We start from the raw sequence: 22210 nt of genomic DNA on the forward strand, positions 1-22210 counted from the left end.
TCGGGAAGACAAAGTGTATGCATATTTATTCACCCTACAATAAATCCATAATAGGAGCACCAAATATCATAGGTCATAACTTTGATTGTCTACATAGAGATATCAACTCATCTTGTCTATGTGACAGGGTTGAGGTGGTGGAAAGTTACAGGTACCTGGGTCTGACCATAGACTCCCACTTCACATGGAGTGCACACGTGGAGTTGGTGTGTCAAAAGCTGCGGGCTGTGCTTGTGAAGTTTCACCACCTCAAGTTTCTCACAGACAGGGCAACCTTATATGCAGTATATTATGCACTTGCTGACTCGATACTTTCTTATGGTCTTAGCACATATGGCAGAACATTTAAAACATACCTTGATAAAATCAAACTACTGCAGATTAGGTTTATGAAAGCTTTAGTGGATAAGAAAACAAAACTATTGGGTTGGTAAGAAAGTAATGAGCGAATCATAACCAATATTGTAATTTTTATTTAATTTATTATTTTAATCATTTATCAAAAATATAACGGCCTTCGTTATCTACTACTTGTCTCCATCGTTCTGGTAAAGAATGAATAGCATCGGCGAAGAAGTTCTTAGGTTTAGATTAAAAAAACTCAGCTATGTACTGTCGTAGATGGGCTTGATCATCGAACTTTTTTTCATTCAAGGCATTGCTTAGCGATCTGAACAATGCGTAATCCGTAGGTGCCAAGTCTGGAGAGTACGGTGGATGAGGTATCACTTTCCAACCTAGCTCCAATAGCTTTAGCCGAGTCACTTTTGCAATGTGTGGGCGAGCATTGTCGTGTAAGAAAAAAACTTTAGCATGCTGTGGACGATTCTGACAGATTTTTTGGTTTAAATTTTCAAGCTGTTTACAGTATACTGATGCGGTAACAGTCATTCCACTTGGTAGGAGTTCCCAGTGAATAATACCATGAATATCCCACCAAACGGACAGCATAACTTTTTTCGGGTGAGGCTCTGTTTTTGGTGCCTCTATTCCTTTTTCGTTTGGAGCTAGCCACTGACGTTTGCGTGTGTGATTTATATATAAGACCCATTTTCCATCTCCAGTGATAAGATGGTCCAACCAGTTGAATGTGCGGCGAAAAGACAGAAGTTGTATGCAGATATCGGCACGGCGGTTTAGTTGATCTCTATCAAGTTCGTGCGGTATCCAAACACTGTATTTGTAGTTTTTTCCCAACTCGTGTAAATGTGTTTCTATGGTGACATGAGAGTAGCCTAACTCGGTAGCAAGAGTACGACTCGTTAGCCTCGGATCTCCTTCAATTAAGGTTTTTAATTTGACTACATCAATTTTCACCGGTCGAACAGACTTAGGTTGATCTGATAATGAAAAGTCGCCACTACGAAACCGCTGGAACCATCGTTTCGCCGTGGCCTCAGACACAACTTCAGGAGCAACACGCTGACATATATTACGCACTGCTTCGGCGGCTGAATGGCCAGACTGAAATTCATATAGTAAGCAATGCCTTACATGCACTTTTAATTCGTCCATTTTCTTCCTTATATTAGCTCGGCGACAGCTAGTGAATGACTGACGAGAAACTGTGCGACTCGCCCTTTATATACTTTCGACCATAGAAGATTCTAGAACTCTCTCAAAATTTTTGTGTGGAATTCAATCGATCGCTCATTACTTTCTTACCAATCCAATACTTTGTAGAGGAGATTATAATAAATTATTTATTAAATGTAATATGTTGCCGGTCCTTGAGAGAGTGTCTTTTCAGATCGCAGTGGAACAATATGAACCCTGTGAGTTTAAAGTCCCTGTTACTAAACCACTATTGCGTAGAAAATTGGCTAAGGAAGCATTGATTGTACCCAGGAAAGTTAATTATTATGGAAAAAGGACTAGATCTTATCTTGTACCTAAGATTTATAACAATATACCATTAAGCATTAGAAAAAGCACCAGCAAAAATGTATTTAAATCAAAATTAAAAAAGTTTATGTTGAAACAATTTGAAACTGATAGCAACTTTAGTTAATAAAATTACGTAATTAAAATAAAATAAAATAATTTAGTAATTAGTATTAAGTAACTAACTATGTTTGTAACTTGTACTAACACTTTAGCACCTAAGGTTAAGAAACAACAGTAAATGTGATGAAAGGGAGCCTATTCCTGCCAACAAACTGTTTTACTTTTATTGAATAAATAATTTAAAATTTAAAAAAAAATTTAATTTGATCTAGTGATTCATCGCAATTTAAATTTCTTGTGATAGCTAAAGCTAGCCAAGACAAATCTCCTTGAAACTTAAAAATATGACATCCAAACACAACCCTTCTCCCGCATATGCACACTCGATCATCTGCCAGAACACCGGCAGACTCCTCCCATAGTACATCGTAAAGGGGCTACGGTCACCTTACTTCGCCCACGCATCTGGACCTTCTTGCATCTGGATCTTGACTAGCTCAGGTGGTGACGACAATCTGACACGAGCATTCACTTGCCGAACACCGGCAGACTTCTGCCAGAGCGCATCGTAAAGGGGCTACGGGTACCTTACTTCGCCTGCGCAGCCAGTCGGCCCGCGTCCTGCATCTGGATCTTCAGCAGTTCCATGAAGGTGCATGGTGACGACGATCTGCCGGAACACGCCAGGCTCCTGCTAGACATCATTGTAGAGGCTAAGGCTGGCTTTCTCCACTTGCGCATCCAGGCGGCCCGCGTCCTACATCTGGATCTTTAGCAGTTCCATGGGGTGACGACGATCTGACACGGATGTTCATCTGCCGAACACAGGCAGACTCTTGCTAGACATCGTTATAAAGGGGCTAAGTCCTGTCAGATAAAGCTGTAAATGGGCTATGATTCTGAGGTTACCTTTCTTCGCCTGCGCAGCCAGACGGCCCGCATCCTGCATCTGGATCTTGAGCAGCTCCATGGGGGTGGTGACGACGATCTGAAGCGCGCCCGCGCCGCCGCCCGCTATCATCTGCCGGAATACCGGCAGGCTCCTATTACATAACAAATATGGGGTTATTCACCTATTTATTCACTATTTTTTTGCAACAGAAAGACTAACGGAAAAACCACGAGGATCTTTATTGAGAGAATAAATAGTTAGGTAAGTAGCGTGATAATTAACCAAGATCGATACTAGGTAAATGCCATTCATCCGAGTTGAACACTACACTTTTTCATTGCGAAGACGAGGAAAGATAAAATTATTAAGGTATTGCACAGTTTGTAGATAAACAATGACCTATCTCACAGCTTGAGAAATAAGAACAATAGGTAGTTATTGTTATTTACTATGTATATCCTAAGAGAGCCTTTCTGACTGCACAAAGCAAGGGCTCGAGAATATCAATTTTTATTTTTGAATACCTACATATCATACACTAAAGAAAATTTGACGAAGACCAATCGGTGGCCCGAAGTGGAAATCGAACACATACCAGTTTAATACTGTTTTCATTCATACGTTACATTAAACACTAAAGTACACATTTAATGTACAAACAAGCATCACAATGAAGTAGGTTAGATTGCAGCCGTTCAAACAATAGGTTATTTAATAGTAGGAAGCCTTCAAAAAGTGGAAATGTTCCTCCCGCGACGCGATAGTGTAATCGCCCGTTAGTAGGTTTCAAACTAAATGTGTACTCACACGGGCACCAACGAAACTGCGCTAAGTGGTTTTGGAGATTTATAGCTGTGTACATGGCCGGTTTTTAATCTTATTAGGGCCACTTGCACCAACGAAAACGGAGGGTTAACCCACCATTTTATATGGAATTTGATTGTTGACAGCCCACTAACCCTTAGTTAAGTGGTTGGTGCAATTGGGCCTTATAGTTGATCTGACAAGAAATGCAAATGATTAAAGTAAGTAATTTATTTGCATAAAATACAGTGTACCTATTTGCATATAAAAAGTGGAAATATTGTAGTTTCGTCCACTTTTCTCGCGTTTGTAAGGGACAACGTTGCAGTGTTGCTACTTATTAATTTCTAGTTTCTTATCGGACTGTAAAGGTCAGGGTGACGTTGAATCGTTTGAAGCATTTCGTCAGTACCTTTAAACACACAATTATATTTAAATATCTAGATTTTACACATATTTCGGGGATCTAGGAAACGACTATAACGATTTAGATAAAATTTAGCCATGCTTTACTGGGAAAATGCGCTTTTTATCAATCAATCTATTAGTCTAGAGTAGAGCCAATTTGGCCACAAGTCGTCTCCTTCACGATTTTCGTCGACATCTCTTCTAAATACCTAAAACAGATATGGATGTGTTCCTCGTTCTCTCCAGATTACGAATTGACCTGTTTTAGTTTAAGGAGGGGGGACGGGTCGAGAAAAAGGGGGGGGAAAGATGGCGACCGACCATCATTGATATTTATTCACATCTCGAGTCCTATAGCACCAATCAGTTCGTGCGAGGTGTCATTTGAAAGCTTATTAAATCTACTTTAATTGTTTTTAAAAAACTATACTCATAAAACTAACCGTTTACGAAATATTTGAAAATATGTGTTTTTTTATCGCGTATGAATCGCGCAAGTACTAGTAAAAAATGCGTATAGCTCAATAAACAATAACTTTACAGCAATTGATGTTATTATAAAATTTACGCTTCTATTCATGCTCTTTCTAAAAATATAAGTTTCATTGGTATATGATAATATAATAACCATGTAATTAAGAATTTTGTTTGGCAGGGGTTATCCGCCAGGTCGGATAAATGGGCGCTGACCGTATTAAAGTATTAAATATTTTTGAGGTCTTATTTTACGCATCCATATGTGAGAGGTATCGTTTGAAAGATAATTATTAAACCTACTATAATTGTTTACACAAAACTATAGTCATAAAGGTAGCTGTTTATAAAATATTTAAAAATATGTGTTTCTTATCGAGCATGAATCGCACAAGTACTGGTAAAAAATGCTTCTAAGTCAATAAACAATAACGTTACCGCAATTGATGTTATTATAAAATTTACGCAACTATTCATGAGCTTTCTATAAATATAAGTTTTATTGGTAAGTGATAATATAACCATGTAATTACGAATTTTGTTTCGTAGTGGTCACTCCGCCGGTCGCATAAACGAGCGCTGACCATAGTAAAGTATTCAATATTTTTAAGTTCCTATTTTACGGATCCATATGTAAGAGGTATCATTTGAAAGAAAATTAAACCTTCTATAATTATTTTTGAATAACTATAGTTATAAAGGTAGCTGTTTACAAAATATTTGAACACATGAGTTATTTTTTCGAGCATGAGTCGCACATATACAGATAAAAAATGCTTCTAACTTAATAAACCATAACTTTACCGCAATTTACGCGAAATTTCATGCGCTTTCTAAAAATATAAGTTTTATTGGTGTATGATATTATATGACAAAGTAATTACGAATATTGTTTAGCAGGGGTCACTGCTCCCATGTCACGATATTGGGTGCTGATGCTGACTGACCGTCGCCAAATTTTCTACATTTCTCAGATCCTATTTTACTGATAAATTTGTGAGAGGTATTCTTTGAAAGCATATTATGCGTACTATCTTTATTTCTAATACTTCAAGTCGAAACTGTAGAAGTTTACAAAATATTTGATTAGTAATATGTGTATTTTACTGTGCATGAATAGCATTGGCACTGATAAGCCACGCTTCTAGCTCAATAATAGTACATTACATCAGAGGCCGGGAAAATGAGGATTTCCGGCCAAGTGGGTATATACCGGATAGGGATACGAGGCCGGGAATCCGTTTTCACGCCGAGGCATGTATAGTGCTTTTCTCAAACATACAATGAAATAAAAAAAATGCTCTAAAGGACAATATTTTATAAAAAAAAGTTACTTTGCAGGCCTAGGCCTAAAAAATAATATGAAATCCCTTTACAGTCCTCTCGAGTTGTTGCGCCCAAAAAGCGATACTTCCCAGCCCATTTTAAGGAACGTAAAACAATATTTCATTGCATGTTTGAGAAAATTAGTTTTCCGCAATTGATATAATAACAAAATAAACGGAAAAATGTATGACTTACACAAAAAATAAGTTTGGTTTGTATTGCATAAACAATTAATTTTTCTCAAACATGGTATGAAATATTGATGTTATGTGCCTTATAATTGGCAGCGAAGTATGACGTTGCAGGTGCGGCTAGGACGATTGATAGATAATGGAATTTCATACAAACCTTGCAGGCCAAGGCCGGCAAAGTCCTCTTTTTTAATTTCCAAACACAGATAATTATGACATAACATCCAGGTATTTAGCCAATTAAAGAAAAAACTATAAGGGGCTTTATAGACGTGCCGACTGCAACTGGTACGGGCCCTAGACAATATTTGATTTTGGGTGCGTTTTCATACAAAAAAAATTTTTTTCGTTTTTTTTTTGAATTTTTTTTAACTTTTTGTTTTTTTATAAGCGTATACGGGGTATCAAAGGGGAACGAAAATTCGATTATTTTTGCGCTACGACGCACCGTTTAGAAGATACAGCCATCCAAAGTTACTATTTTCAGTAGACTTTATTTATTTCATACCATGTTTGAGAAAAGCACTATACATACCTCGGCGGGAAATGGGGTTGCCCGCCTCAGACCTATCCGGCCTCGCTTCGCTCGGCCATCTATATGTCTTCGGCCGGCAACCCCCTTTGTCCCGGCCTCTGTAGTAATGTACTATTAATTTGTTCAACTTACCTACTGCGCACCTAGGGTTGTAAATAGAAAAAAAACCAAATGTTTTTTTTCAGAATTATGAAAAAAAACATGAAAAAAAACCGAGCACCTTGGTTTTTTTTCTAAATATGGTTTTTTTTCAGATGAACAAATAATACGACAATAACGGTTTTTCGTGAGTTGTAACGTGTTTCAATAACAATAACGTACATTTTAATTCAGTATACAAACGTTTATTGGGGAATCCCCGATGCGACGTGTAGCGTGGAGAGGCGGTGGTGTTGCCAACAGTAAATAGTGATAACTACAAACTACAGATTTCGTAAATGTTACTTTTATAAGACCAGAAATTAAAGTTATTTGATTAAATTCGTTTAATAGTTAACATTAAGTCTAAAAAACCGTATAAAAGTATTAACTACTTTGCAAAGTTTGAGATTTCGTACTTTAGAAAAAAAACATACTCCAGAAAAAAAACTGTTTTTTTTCACGGTTTTTTTTCATGTTTTTTTTCAAGCCAGAAAAAAAACCGTTTTTTTACAACCCTATGCGCACCATCATAAAAATGGATGTCCACCGTCGTTGCCTTTTTTCATGGTTTTTCAGATTTTATTTCACTGATCATATATTCACTATAAATATAATTTATCACGTATCGAATTTACTTATATACTTAATTGATCAGTGAAATAGAATCTGCAAAATGATAAAAAAATTAAGGCAACGGCGGTGGACATCCATTTATATGACGATTGACCGTGCGCAGTGGGTATGGTGGACAAATTAACATTAATTGTTTAAGCAAAACTAACAAAACTCATTTTTTGTAAAGGCCTACATTTTGCGGTTTATTTCGTTATTATATCAATTACGGAAAAATATAATTTATTGAGCTAGAAGCATGTTTCACTCGTATCAGTGCGAATGCTATTCATATACAGTAAAAAATCACATATTGTCAAGTATTTTGTTAACTTCTACAGTTACGACTAAAATTATTAAAAAGTAATAATAGTACGCATAATATGCTTTCAAATGATACCTCTCATAAATTGATCGCTAAATTAGGATCTGAGAAATATATACAATTAGGCGACGGTCAGCACCTATTTACGTCACGGGGGTGCAGTGACACCTGCTAAACCAAATTCGTAATTACTTGGTTGTATAATATCATACATCAATAAAACCTATATTAAATCTTATAATAACATTATTTGCGCTAAAGTTATTGTTTATTGGTCATGCACCAAGATACAATCTTAATAAGTATGAAAAAGGCAACGACGATGGTCATCCCTGTATATGACGGTGCGCAGTGAGTATGATGGATAAATTAACATTAATTGTTTATGCAATACTGACAAAACTTATTATTTGGAAAGGTCATACATTTCGCCGTTCATTTTGTTATTATATCAATTGCGGAAAAAATATAATTCATTGAGCTAGAAGCATGTTTTACTCACATCGGTTCCAATGCATATTTTCAAATATTTTGTTAGCTACTACAGTTATAACTAAAATTATTGAGAACTAATGATAGTACGCATAATATGCTTTCAAAAGATACCTCTCACAAATTGAGCGTTAAATAAAATAGGATCTGAAAAATATAGAAAATTTCCGCACCACGCGACGGTCAGCATCCATATCCATACGTGACCGGGCGCTGTGGCCCCTACTTAGCCAAATTTGTAATTACTTGAATATATGTATAATATCATACACCAATACAACTTATGTTATTAGAAAGTGCATGAAATTTCGCGTAAATCTTATACTAACATCAATTCCGGAAAAGTTGTTGTTTATTGATTTAGTAGCATTTTTTACCAGTACTTGTGCGATTCATGGTCTATAAAACACATATTTTCAAATATTTTCGAAACAGCTACCTTTATGACTATAGTTATTTATAATAAAATATAGTAGGTTTAATTAGCTTTCAGACGATACCTCTCGCATATGGATCCGTAAAATAGGACCTCAAAAATATTGAATACTTTACTACGGTCAGCGCCCATTTATGCGACCGGGCAGAGTGACTCCTGCTAAACCAAATTCGTAATCACATGGTTATATATTATCATATACCAATGAAACTTATATTTTTAGAAAGAACATGAATAGACGCGTACATTTTATAATAACATAATTTGCGGTAAAGTTATTTTTTATTGAGTTAGACGCATTTTTTACTAATACTTGTGCAATTCATGCGCGATAAAAAAACACATATTTTCAAATATTTCGTAAACGGTTACTTTTATGAGTATAGTTAATTTAAAACAATTAAAGTAGGTTTAATTAGCTTTCAAATGACACCTCGCACGAACAGATTGGTGCTATAGGATTCGAGATGTGAATATCTATAATGATCGGCCGCCATCTTTCTCCCCCCTTTTTCTCGACCCGTCCCCCCCTCCTTAAACTAAAACAGGTCATTTCGTAATCTGCAGAGAACGAGGAACACATTCATACCTGTTTTAGGTATTTAGAAGAGATGTCGACGACTTTTTGAAAAAGAGGTCGTTTGGCACCTGACTATATTATGTTATGGTACTTATCTGACATAGACATAGACATTTTATTAATAATATTATAAATATTACACGTCTGTGGTGCGTTAATAACAAAATAGCCATGTATTAATGTAATTACCCGTCAGGCAGCGTGAGGTAGTAGCGGAACATGTCGTTGCAGGCCAGCTTGATGGCCTTCTCGGGCGTGACGAGGATGATGTTGACCGCCGAGCCGCGGTACATGCCGAAGTACCCCTCTGCGGCGTACGTCTTCTTAAAACAATCCAACCTGTTGACAAACATTTGTTTAAGGAATGTTTTCATTCCTAGTTGTATTTAGGGTTCAAGTCATAAAAGAGCCATAAGGTACAGCGGGGCAAATTTCGACTGGTGGACAATTGTAACTAATCCATTTTTTCCAATATTACACTATGATGTTGAGTTCTACATAGTATCCACTGAACACACCTACCATATATAACCGGTGGACTCTCTATTTAATAATAACAAATGGAAAAAAACAACATGGAAAAATGGACCATTTACATTTGCCCCCCAGTCGAGATTTGCCCGCTGTATCTTACAGTAAACGGCGATAAAGAATCAATTAACGTCACATAAGCAAGAAAGAGACAACGCTCTACGAAGACGAAAAACCGATGTGCAATAATTATAGCCGGGTACTGTATTTGGGTTTGAAATACAAACAGTACGGGTAATATAATTTTTTATGCGCTTGTTGCGCAATAACAGGCGGTCTAGCGAAGATGACAATCGATTTACCCCCACAGACGAACAACAAATAATATAGACGTACTCGTTTAGAACTTCCTTCGGCGAACATTCCAAGTGTGGAAAGAACCTTGTCGAGGTTTTTTCGGGGTTTCAGTATGAGTTTTTTCAAAAAAGGGGTGACCGCACGGTGCATGTAACTCTAGAGTTGCAGGCTACAGTGCCTGCTCATCGTAAGGCGGCCCGTATGCCGGTTTGCCACCGACGTGGGTTTAAAAATGGCACGTAACTATTTCCATACCAAAGACATATCTAACTCCGTATAGACAGATAAAGTCTAAGAAAAAAACGTACCTCAGTACCATACAGAAAAAGGTACGGTGGCCTAGACGGCATTACATATTTGGGGTACCCTCAGCTAGATGGCACTAATATTAATATTTGACATTTTAAAACATATCAAGCTAAGAATATAAGCCAAATTGTCAAAACTGATATCAAGCTAAGAATATTTATAAAAATGCCAAATTGTCAAAAATTTTACTGAGGTGTTCAAAAGTTTTAAAAAATAATAATGCCACCTGTATACCATGTTTATCGCAATAAAGTAATTCATTCATTCATTCATTCATTCAAAAAGTTTTAAGCCTGTGTCGAGAGATGGCAGTCTAAGCACTGTGATTACACATTTTACTTTGACAGTAACTCTCTATAATACTCGATCCTCTTTGTTCCATACGTTATTACAGGTTCTATAGACGTTTCTATTAACGATTGTCATATTGGCTAGGCCCCTAGATTGGCACGACTCGATACTTGATATACTCTATACGGCTGTCCAATTCTACATGGCCTGGTTGCCAAAGTCGCTTATTAGGTGAGACAGGTGGACAAAGACGTAATTGACACCTTTAGATACGCTTTATTTCATTTTACATTAACTAGCTAGGTAATATCGTTGTTGTCAGGCAAACTCATCTAAAGTGAAGTGATATGCAATTCCTAAGTATTATGTATGGAACCCCCATCTGATAAAACCCTCAATATGATTGATAAAATCTTGGTTATCATTTAGGCTAACTTCTTCATCAACGTTATCATAATCAGACGGGTTAGAACAAATACGGATATGAATATTGGACAGATAAATTGTACATCTGGATTCTGGATTAATAACCACAAAATCAAAATTTTGAAAAAAACCCCCGACATAGTGGACCGATGTTCATGAAACATGGCAAAGAACACTCCCGGCCGAAAGAGGCTTCCCTTGTACCAATCCTGTGTGCGTGGCTACGAATCGTGAGGGAATCGTGAACGAATCGTGAGCGAATCGAGAAACATTCGGCTACGCACACTGCTCGTTCTGTATACTATATCGTTGCTACTTTGAAAAAAGCTCGTATCTCACGCTGCTCCTCAAAGTTAAAACGCAGTAAGTCTATATGCATTCCATACATACTTACTACAGTTTTCTTTTCATTGACAGACGAAGATACAAGTTTTTTTAAAAGTAGTGACGATATACATCTATACCTAAACATAGGCCTGCGATACACATGCCTGTAGCATGCACAGTACAAAATTACTCGCAAGTGTACAACCTGGCAAAAAAGAGTAGAAAATAATAGGGGAGCCACCGTCCATGTAAACCGCTTTGTGTGTGGCAACTATTCTGACACTTCAGGATGAGATAAGTAAGTGTTGCTATGAAAAAAAAATGTTTCTTTTTTGCCAAGCTTTACGTGGCTGGCATACCAGTTGTGCAAGCTACAAAAATGTGTATTGTAGCCATTGTAGGCCTATATGAGTGATACTGACATGTTTTTGTACTGTTTCTCGCCATTGGGGCCGATGACCTGGTTCTGCAGCCGCGTCTTCACCAAGTCGATGGGGAACACACACGACACGCCGATGATGCCCGCGATGCCGCCGTTTATGATCTTTGGTATTAGCCTGGAAACATACCACTTGTTCAAAATTCTACCTATAATTCTACCTACCTAACCATATATATTTAAAAGATATGTTTCTCCCCCCTCGCGCCTCGCCCCGCCCGCGCGGCCCTCTAATTAGTTGTTGACGCCTGACAGACTGTTAAAAGACATGTGCGAGAGCGGTTGTGCTTCCTTGGTGAATTGTGGACCCCAGCCAATCCTGCCTGCAGTTCCTGACTCCCGGAGAGAAGGTTAGTGCATGTCTTGGACCACCTTGACAGATTTTTTTTATTTTGCCCCCTCTTGTCCGTTCATAAACATTTTGGTAGCAGAGCGTGGTTGGATCCCCTCTCTATATTGATTTCATATTTCATACCTGTGTGGTGAAACATTGCATAATCCTCCCTTTCTTAACCTTTTGGCGCGTTTAGTACCTATTTGTGTTACCTAAAGTTATTAAATACGTAAAATTGCATTCTGGAATTTGTGTTACGTAACTTCATAACTGTATTCCGCCATCAATTATCCTAGTTCAACACGATTGCCAAATTGTAATTTGTACCTTAACTCCAGGGCCGACGGCTCAATTTAATTTTGTTTCGAAGTTTAAAAACACGTGGAATTTAAAGTTACTTTGAATTAAGCCAGTGCTATATTATAGTCCCCGGTAAAAGTGATAAGCTAAACTACTGTTTATAAACCTACTTGAAGTATTTTTAACTAAAAATTTACTGTGAAATCTAATTATTATATTTCCAATCTTGTTGCCGCGCTCCCTAATTAGGACCTTATCTGCAAGCGAATACGTTCGAATTTAAAGCGTCTTGCGAATTATTCTTATATCTTTAAACGAGCAATTCTTGTATATTTATTTATTTATTTATTTATATATTTATTTATACTGACGATCTCGGAAATTAACCGCTCTAACGATTTCGCTGAAATTTGTTATGTGGGGGTTTTTGGGGGTGAAAAATCAGTCTAACTTATCCTTAGGTCCCGGAAAACGCGACTTTTCGAGTTTTCATGTGTTTTTCTTCGCGCGCCATCTCGTGTGCAGTAGTTGTACTGTTAAGACAGAATTTTTTCGGTCGATGTAAGTACTATTTATTGCAAACACTAGATGGCGACACAGGTCAAGGCTAAAATGAATAGAAACTGAAAAATACACTGAGTTTTTGTGGCGAATCGCGCGCCATCTCGTGTGGAGTAGTTGTGTTGTTAAGGCTGAGAATTCTTTCGCTCGATGTAGGTACTATTCATTTTTGAACTAGATGGCGACACATGTCAAGGATACGAAACAGAACCGAGCGAAGCTCGGTCGCCCAGATATTAGTTATTTATTTTCCTTGCTAAACTGTCTTATCGCTTGAGTTAAAATGGCTGATGAAGGGAATAATGATACGATTAGATCGACATTGTTTACGGAAACTAGTGATTATAGAAAATCAATTGGAACTTTAAGATTTACTAGTGAGTGGATCGCGAATGCACACTCACAGTTGAATCTAGCGGACCGTGCCCGACTTATGGTTTATGTAACTGACCTTGAGGAACAATATAAAGAGTTCCGAGGTGCCAGCGCCCAGCTCCTTGGCGGCTTGGATCAGGCAATAGACGTTGAGGAGTACACCTATGTTCAAAACCTTGTTAGGACCGTGCGCGACCAAGTCGTAGACATTAAGGTTAAACGTAACGAGATAGTCGTACCTATCTCCGCAAGTACTCCAATGCGTTCAGCGCCTGAACGGGCTACTATTCCCGCCGCTGACCTCGACCTCCCGCGACCCCAAAAATTGCCTGATCTTCCAATTCCACGATTTAATGGGCGATTGGACGCCTGGATTAGTTTTATCGATCAATTTGATAGTGTCGTTGATACTCGTAGTGATTTATTACCCACACATAAGATGCATTATTTAATGAGTGCATTGTCGGAGGAGCCTAAACGACTGGTCCAACATTTGAAGGTTGAAACCGGCAATTACTGTGTAGCCCGTGACCTTCTTAAAAGAAGGTACCATAACACACGCGTCCTTGCGGATACTTACATCGCCCAAATAATATCCCTGCCCGATATTAGTCCTCGGTTGACTGGTCTACGCTCCAGTTTCCTCAACCCTTGCTTACTGCTTATCGCTGTTTAGAGCGACTCGAGTTACCAGTGAAACATTGGTCATATATTCTTGTCCACATATGTTTTGGGAAACTTCCTGCGGATTTAAAATCGCGTTTCGAGCGCCGCCACGGAGACGGTCAAAAGGACCTACCTACCTTCGATAAACTTATCGATTTCCTAGAAGAAGAATGCCGGCACCACGATAACGTGGGCAATACCTCTCTGGTGGACGCCGCGTCTAATTCCTATTCCAAAACCGGTGCGGTACCGAAAGCTCCGCGTCACGCGTTGGTCGTCGAACCTAGTGCGCGCTCATCGAAGTGCCCTATGTGTTTGAGTCAAGGTCATTACTTGCGTGAGTGTCGAGATTTTTTAGATATGAGCCCCCGCGACCGCTCGAATTTTGTAAAATCAAATGGGCTATGTTATAGATGTTTAGATAAACACACAATTGTTTCGTGTACGCGCGACTATCGTTGTAACACTTGCCGTCGTCCTACCCATCACACACTTCTGTGTTTTAATGATCCAAAAAATCCGGTATATCCCCGCGGAAACCCGCAAAATCGATCAGTGGCATTTCGTCACTCTCCTGAGCCAAATAGGCCCAGCTCCCCCCACCCTCGCACGGGCGGGGGTGCTCGCTGTTATGTAATGAACCGTACCTCCCCGCGACCTACCTCACCGGCTTCTCCCCCTCCATCTCCTTCTAGAACATGGCGTCGCTCTCCGAACCACTCCCCTACACGCTACTCTTCCCCACCCCTTCGTCGTGAAGTGCGTTCCCCTACCCCTACCACCAGTAGAGATAGGCGTGTAGCGTCTCCACGCCCTTATAGGCGAGAAGTGTATAAAGGCTCTCAGCGTGAGAGTCCACAATAACTAGACGGCCCCTCTTCTTCACTTCCTACTCGTGCTTCAATAATTATTAACCCAGATCTAGTTGTCCTCGCAACTGCTGTTATACACATGAAAACGTCTAACGGATATTATGTAGAAGCACGAGCCTTGATTGATAATGGTGCCCAAGGTTGTATGGTAACTTGTAACTTAGCGGCAACCCGACTTAATGTGCACTTGACCCCTTCACCCTCATCTCCAATGGTACTTTATGGTATTGGAAACCTTCCTGCCCTGTCAGTTCGCGGTTGCATCCCGATCACGTTCAAGCCTGTCCACTCTTCCTCGCCTGTTATTACAGTCACCTCTACTATGGTCGTAGATACTATTGCCGGTATTCACCCGGATACTGAACTGCCCTTGTCCATTCGATCCTCAACTCGATCATTGCGACTTGCTGATCCTTCATTTTATAAACCGGGTCAAATAGATGTGTTATTAGGAGCTGACGTATTTGGCTCTCTTTTACGACCCGATGTGATTCAATTGCAGCCGTGCGGTTTGACGGCTATATTAACTAATTTTGGGTACATTATATCTGGGCCAGTACCGAATTTCTCTAACTCTGGACCCCGTATGACTGCCCTCTCCTTAACTCAAGTCGTTGAGCGATTCTGGAAAATAGAGGAACCTCCTGAGCCACCCCTACCAAACCCTTTAGATATTGAATGTGAGACATTCTTTAAGACCACCACTATTAGAAATGATGATGGTACCTTTGTGACAAGATTACCCTTTTTGACTGATCGTCCCACACTAGGTGAGACCTTTGGCATAGCTGAAAAAAGATTCCTTAATTTAGAAAAGCGGCTACAAATGAACCCACGGTTAAAATCCAAATATATTGAATTTATGCGTGAATATCAGGATTTAAAACACATGTCAGTAACCTCTGTGGATTTGAGTTCCGTAGAGCATTATTATATCCCTCATCACGGCGTATTTAAAGCTTCTGATAGTGAAAAGCTCAAACGGAATCTCCCTTAATGAATGTTTACACTCGGGCCCTAAGCTACAGCGGGATATTACCCAAATACTTCTCAACTTTCGTAGACATGCAATTGTCTTTGTAACTGATATCCGTATGATGTTTCGAATGTCGTGGATACATCCCGATGATAGGCGGTTCCAATTAATTTTATGGCGCGAGTCCCCTTCACAACCCCTTTTGACCTACGAGCTCAATACCAATACTTATGGCTTGCGATCAAGTCCCTATATTGCAATCCGTGTACTCCTTGAATTGGCGGAACAGGAACGCTCCAAATACCCTCGAGCCGCGGCGGTTATTGAGTCTGACGTGTACGTTGACGATTGCCTGACAGGCGCCGCAACTCTTGAAGAAGCACTTAATCTCAAGGGTGAACTCGAATCTTTAATGCGTGCCGGCGGATACGAATTACGGAAATGGCTCTCGAACAAACCAGAACTATAAAGTGACCTCCCCCTGATTACCTCCAACCTCTTCATACGATCCGAGATGTTGAAAACCCCCAAACAGTAGCTGTCCTTGGAGTCCAGTTTAACCCCGTGACTGATGCCTTTACCTATACAACGCGCGTAGATTGTGACAAGTGCCCTACTAAGCGGAAAGTATTATTATTATTTGTTTCTCCGTTTTTAAACTCTCGGGTCTTTCGAAATTTTATAAGGCGTGCGTGGGGATTATAGATCCAACACGTTTTGGAGATTGTCATGTAGAACGCCTGCTGGAATTCATTTAAAAGAAAACCGGTTTCAAACAGCATTGGAAACTATTGTCAATAAAATGGAAAGAATTATTATTATTATTATTTTTTTTTTTTTTATTTATTTAGAAATCAAACAGTACAAGTACGTTTACAAAAATATATATAAATCTAGGCCTAGAGTTTCCTACATTACTAGATGGTTAAATTTAAGTAAAAATAGTTAACAAAATTACACACGCAGTAGTTGAGTAGGTACACACGCAAGGATGCATCTTATAAAATCTACTTAATGAAAAAATAATACAGTTAACAAGAAAACAGTAATTGCCGAACCTTGTTCTTGAAACTGGACAAATTATGAGCAAAAATATCAATATTATTAATCGAATTATTATAAAAGTTACAAGTGCGCCTAAAGAAAGAGTTTTTAGCATACTGTGTGCTACAGGAGGAAATAGCGAAAGTAGGTTTAGAACGTGAGTGGAACCGAGATATTTTGAAGGAGATATTTTCTAATAAAAAGGGGGAGTCAATGTGATTATTAATAATTTTAAATAAAAACAAAACATCAAGATAGGTTCTTCTTTTTTCTAAAGGAGGAAGACTATGCCTAGCCGCAGACGAGAGATAATCAGAGTTATATCGTCCAATTCTATAATCAAGGGACTTACAAAAAATTTTTTGAATCCTTTCAAGCCGAGACTTATGAATACCATAGTGTGGAGACCAAACAACACTGCCAAATTCTAATATACTTCGGACGAAGCTATAATACAAAACTTTTAACGCAAATGTACCATTGAATGGTTTACTAAAACGCAAAATCATTCCTAATTTTTTATATGCTTTAGCCACGATATTATCTAAATCTTATACTATTAAACGAGCAGCGTAGCCTTAGATCCCGGAAAACGCGAATTTTCGAGTTTTCATGAGTTTTTCTTTCGCATTTGTAAACGTAAAATATGGTCCTTAATTTCGCCGCGCGCGCATCGATTCCGCTTAGCTCAGTCGCACGAGGTCGGTCTAATGTACGCAGATAGATCGTAGGTGTCAGGGTTTCGAATCCCGGTCAGAAATTAAGTTTTTGTTTTTTGTCTTTTTTTTTGTTTTTGTATTTATAAGAGTTTTTTTTTTATCTAAAGACGTGATATATTAAAATAGAACCGAGCGAAGCTCGGTCGCCCAGATATTGTTCATTAAAGGAAAGTTTAGCGTCCAGAGTAATTCCTAAATCGCGAATCGACGAAACACGCGAGACACTGCTACCACTCAATTTATAATCAAAAGTAATTGGGTTATGTTTACGGGTAAACGTGATAGTGTAGCATTTATCAGCATTTAGAATTAAGTTATTTTGCCGGCAGTACTCTGCAAACCGTGACAAATCAGATTGTAATGCAACACAATCATCCAGATTTTTAATCGTTCTATAAATTTTTGTATCATCTGCGTAAAGTATGTGGGATGAAGATTGAAAGACAGTACCCATATCGTTAACATATAAGACAAATGAAAATGGCCCAAGATGCGAGCCCTGAGGAACACCTGAAGGGATGGGTAGAAATCTCGACCTATAGCCCTTAAGTGCGACCGCCTGGCTTCTATTACTTATATATGATTTTAACCATCTGAAGAGGTCACCGTGTATACCGATCTTGGAAAGCTTCTGAAGTAAAATAGAATGATCTATTTTATCAAAGCATTTCGAAAAATCGGTATACACGGCGTCCACCTGATAACCGGCATCCAAAGCATCAATAATATGTTCAGTATAAGTAACTAGATTAGTGTCCACGCTTCTACCCTTGAAAAAGCCATGTTGCTGCACAGAAATGTGTCGGGAGACTAGAGCCGTCATTTCATTCTTCACAATCTTTTCAAAGACCTTAGCAAATGTGCATAGTTTCGAAATTGGTCTATAAAGCTTGACATTGTGTTTATCACCGCCTTTATGCACAGGTGTTATAATTGCACGCTTCCAGATGCTCGGAACAATGCCTTCACTGATAGACCTTCTAAAAAGCTTACCTAGTGGAACTGCGAGTTCTGAGTAAAGTTTGGACACTAAAAATGGATGTATATTATCAAAACCTGCTCCTTTATTGACGCATAAGCCTTTTAGATACTTGGACACTAAATCATCAGTAATATGAATACTAGAAATATCAACAGAGACGGACGAGGACTGAGGTGAAGAAAATTGTGACTGATTACTTCCAGTCACGAAAACAGAACTGAAATAATCGTTAAATAGATCACAAATAACATCGCCTTCGGAGGAAGATATATCATTATAATACATGTTAGACGGTACCTCGTTTGCAGAAAATTTAGATTTAATAAAACTCCAAAAATATTTGGGCGAAGAAGTAATTTTCTTTTCACTGAGGGTAATATATTTAGTGTAACAGTCTTAACTAAGTTTTTTTTCCCTTTTTCTTAGTAAGTGAAATTCGGAATAATCAATGGGGTTTTTATATTTTTTCCACCTAGCATGAGCATTTAATTTTTTTTAATAATTTTAATTAAAGGTCTATTATACCATGGAGGAAACTTAGAAGTTGAAAAAACCTTACGTTTTGGAACGAAATCGTTTAATAACGTATTCAAGGTAGAATAGAAATAACTTGTGGCACTTTCCGTGTCCATGTCATCAATTACAGACCAAATTATCTTTAATAGCTCGTACCTTTGACCCCAGCGGATGGATTTCACCTATCGTATTTAAAGCCAAGGTCTTCATTCAGCGGCTTTGGCTTTCAGGCCTTGATTGGGATACTCCACTTACTCCAGAATTGACATCCGAATGGCTAACGTTTACCGAAGAACTGATGAGTACCATACACCAAATTTCAATACCTAGATGTATTTTCCCCCCGAAACCTCAATCATATACATTACACGGTTTTTGCGACGCCTCAGAGGCTGGTTTTGCTGCTGTTATTTATCTTCGTGCTGAAGACCAGTATAATAATTGCTCCGTTCATTTGTTAATGTCCAAAACAAAGGTTTCCCCAGTTCGGACCCGTCTTACAATTCCAAAATTGGAATTACAGGGAGCTGCGCTCCTTTCAAAATTAGTCCAACACGTTGCCTCCTGTCTGCAGAAGTCAATAGTGTTGGACGCCATTTATACTTGGACGGATAGCCAAATTACTCTGGCCTGGCTTAATACATCACCACATGAACTTCAAACTTTTGAAGCCAATCGCGTATCTCAGATAAAAAATGCTAAAATCTCGTCTATATGGCGACACGTTCCCGGCAGCCTTAACCCTGCCGACTGCGCCTCCCGAGGCTTAACCCCTCGTGCACTTTTAAATCACCCCCTTTGGTGGTGTCCTAAGTGGCTATTACAGCCATCATCTAGTTGGCCATCTGACAACTTATGTCCAATATCGCAACTTCCTGGATTACGTTGTCTCTTAGTCACAAGTGCAAGTTGCATACCAAGTCCTGACTTTCTTCTTGAACGTTTCAGTTCATTTCAGAAACTTATTGGCGTAACCGGTTTCATGCTTAGATTCAGTGAAAATGCCCGCTCATCTAATCATCGCGAAACATCCCCCTTTTTGACCGTGAGTGAAAGAAAAAATGCTCTTAACTTTCTCATCAGGCTTGTACAAACTATATCCTTTCCCACAGAAATTGATCTTCTCAAACGTGGTCTAGCAGTTCGTTCTCCTAATATTCTAAAGTTAAACCCCTTTCTTGACACAACGGGCTTGATCAGAGTCGGTGGCCGCATACGACATCAGCATTTACCTTTCGATGCGAGACATCCCTTACTTCTCCCTAAATCGGGCAATTTTGTAAGAATTTTAATCTATCACTACCATAAAGAGAACTCGCATGCTCCTCCTGGCGCCTTACATAGTATATTAGCCCGTGAATTTTGGATCCTATCAGTTCGGCGACTAATAAATAATGTGGTATTTAAATGCTTGCCTTGTTATCGCTTAAATGCCATCTCGAAACAACCCTTCATGGGTGACCTCCCAAAAGACCGTGTAACAGTCGCACGTGCATTTAAGGGAGTCGGTACTGACTTTGCCGGCCCGTTTTATACGAAGGTACAATCCGTGCGTAATAGAAAACTCGTAAAAACCTATTTGTGTATATTCGTGTGTCTTGCTACTAAAGCCGTCCACCTCGAGATAGTCTCGGACCTAACTACGGAAGCCTTTCTCGCTGCGCTTGCACGCTTTACCTCCCGACGCGGCTTGCCCTCCCTTATACGATCAGATTGTGGACGAAACTATGTAGGTGCGGATAATTACCTTATCGAAGTTCACAGCTTTCTCAATCTCCACAAATATACATTAGGTTCAGAAATGGCAAAACGAAATATTACTTGGATATTTGAACCCCCCACTACCCCCACTGGGGAGGCCTATTTGAAGCGGCCGTAAAATCCGCAAAGGCACATTTAAAACGTGTAGTTGGAGATACCCCCCTCACATATGAGGAATTAACAACTGTTTTTACAAAAATTGAAGGGGCCCTAAATTCTCGGCCCCTGTGTCCCCTGTCCCCTGACCCCAATGATTTCCAGATTCTAACACCGGGACACTTTATTATCGGAGAACCCCTAACTGCCATTCCTGAGTATCCGTTACAGGATATTAAAACAAACAAACTCACCCGATTTCAGCTAGTGCAACAGATGTTTCAACATTTCTGGTCTCGATGGCAAAGAGAATATTTATGTACCTTGCAGACAAGGCCTAAATGGGCATCTCATACCGAACCTCCAGCCGTTGGAGATTTAGTACTTCTCAGAGAAGACAATGTTCCTCCATTAGAGTGGCGACGTGGTCGTATTATATCAATCCGTCCCGGGAAAGATGGCGTTGTGCGCGTGGTACAGGTCCGGACGGCTACCGGTGTCCTGACCAGACCCACCAATAGAATTATTCGTTTACCGGTTGACAGACAAGTCAATTAACCCGACCATTCCAGAATGCAAGAAGTATACATAATATATTTTTTTTTTGTCTCGTAAACATGGTGATGTTTAGGGCGGGGGTATGTTCAAAATTCTACCTATAATTCTACCTACCTAACCATATATATTTAAAAGATATGTTTCTCCCCCCTCGCGCCTCGCCCCGCCCGCGCGGCCCTCTAATTAGTTGTTGACGCCTGACAGACTGTTAAAAGACATGTGCGAGAGCGGTTGTGCTTCCTTGGTGAATTGTGGACCCCAGCCAATCCTGCCTGCAGTTCCTGACTCCCGGAGAGAAGGTTAGTGCATGTCTTGGACCACCTTGACAGATTTTTTTTATTTTGCCCCCTCTTGTCCGTTCATAAACACCACTCTTCACTCACTGATAAACGACCAAAATACTGAGCGTTTTCCACAAAAAAGATTAAAAATTTATTATTCTTAAATCGTAATAATTTTTGGGTTCTTCCAACTCAGAATTTTTAACATAATTATCCTACTCAGATATTTTAAAAATTTCGAAAAAGTATAGATACATTTTAGTTTCCTAAATGAGTGGGTTTGTGAAACTACGATTCAAATGATTTTTTTTTCTAATTGTTTATTTTCGATTGAGTAAGGGTATTCAAATCGCTTTTGAAATCTTAAATTAGTACATGAAAATGTA

General features: G+C 39.0%; 1 protein-coding gene across 1 annotated transcript in view; it reads right to left on the reverse strand.

Annotated features, from left to right (window-relative positions):
* Positions 1–22210, reverse strand: part of LOC125228721 (mitochondrial glutamate carrier 1-like) — a 57445-nt gene that overhangs the window by 29924 nt on the left and 5311 nt on the right. The window contains exons 3-5 of the mRNA XM_048133385.1: positions 11767–11901; positions 9353–9502; positions 2857–2990 (exon numbers count right to left, since the gene is read on the reverse strand). Of these exons, the coding sequence (XP_047989342.1) occupies positions 2857–2990; positions 9353–9502; positions 11767–11901 (419 nt within the window). The remainder of the gene's footprint in view (positions 1–2856; positions 2991–9352; positions 9503–11766; positions 11902–22210) is intronic.

The sequence above is a fragment of the Leguminivora glycinivorella genome, chromosome 1 (genome assembly GCF_023078275.1).
Source record: "Leguminivora glycinivorella isolate SPB_JAAS2020 chromosome 1, LegGlyc_1.1, whole genome shotgun sequence".
NCBI lineage: Eukaryota > Metazoa > Arthropoda > Insecta > Lepidoptera > Tortricidae > Leguminivora > Leguminivora glycinivorella.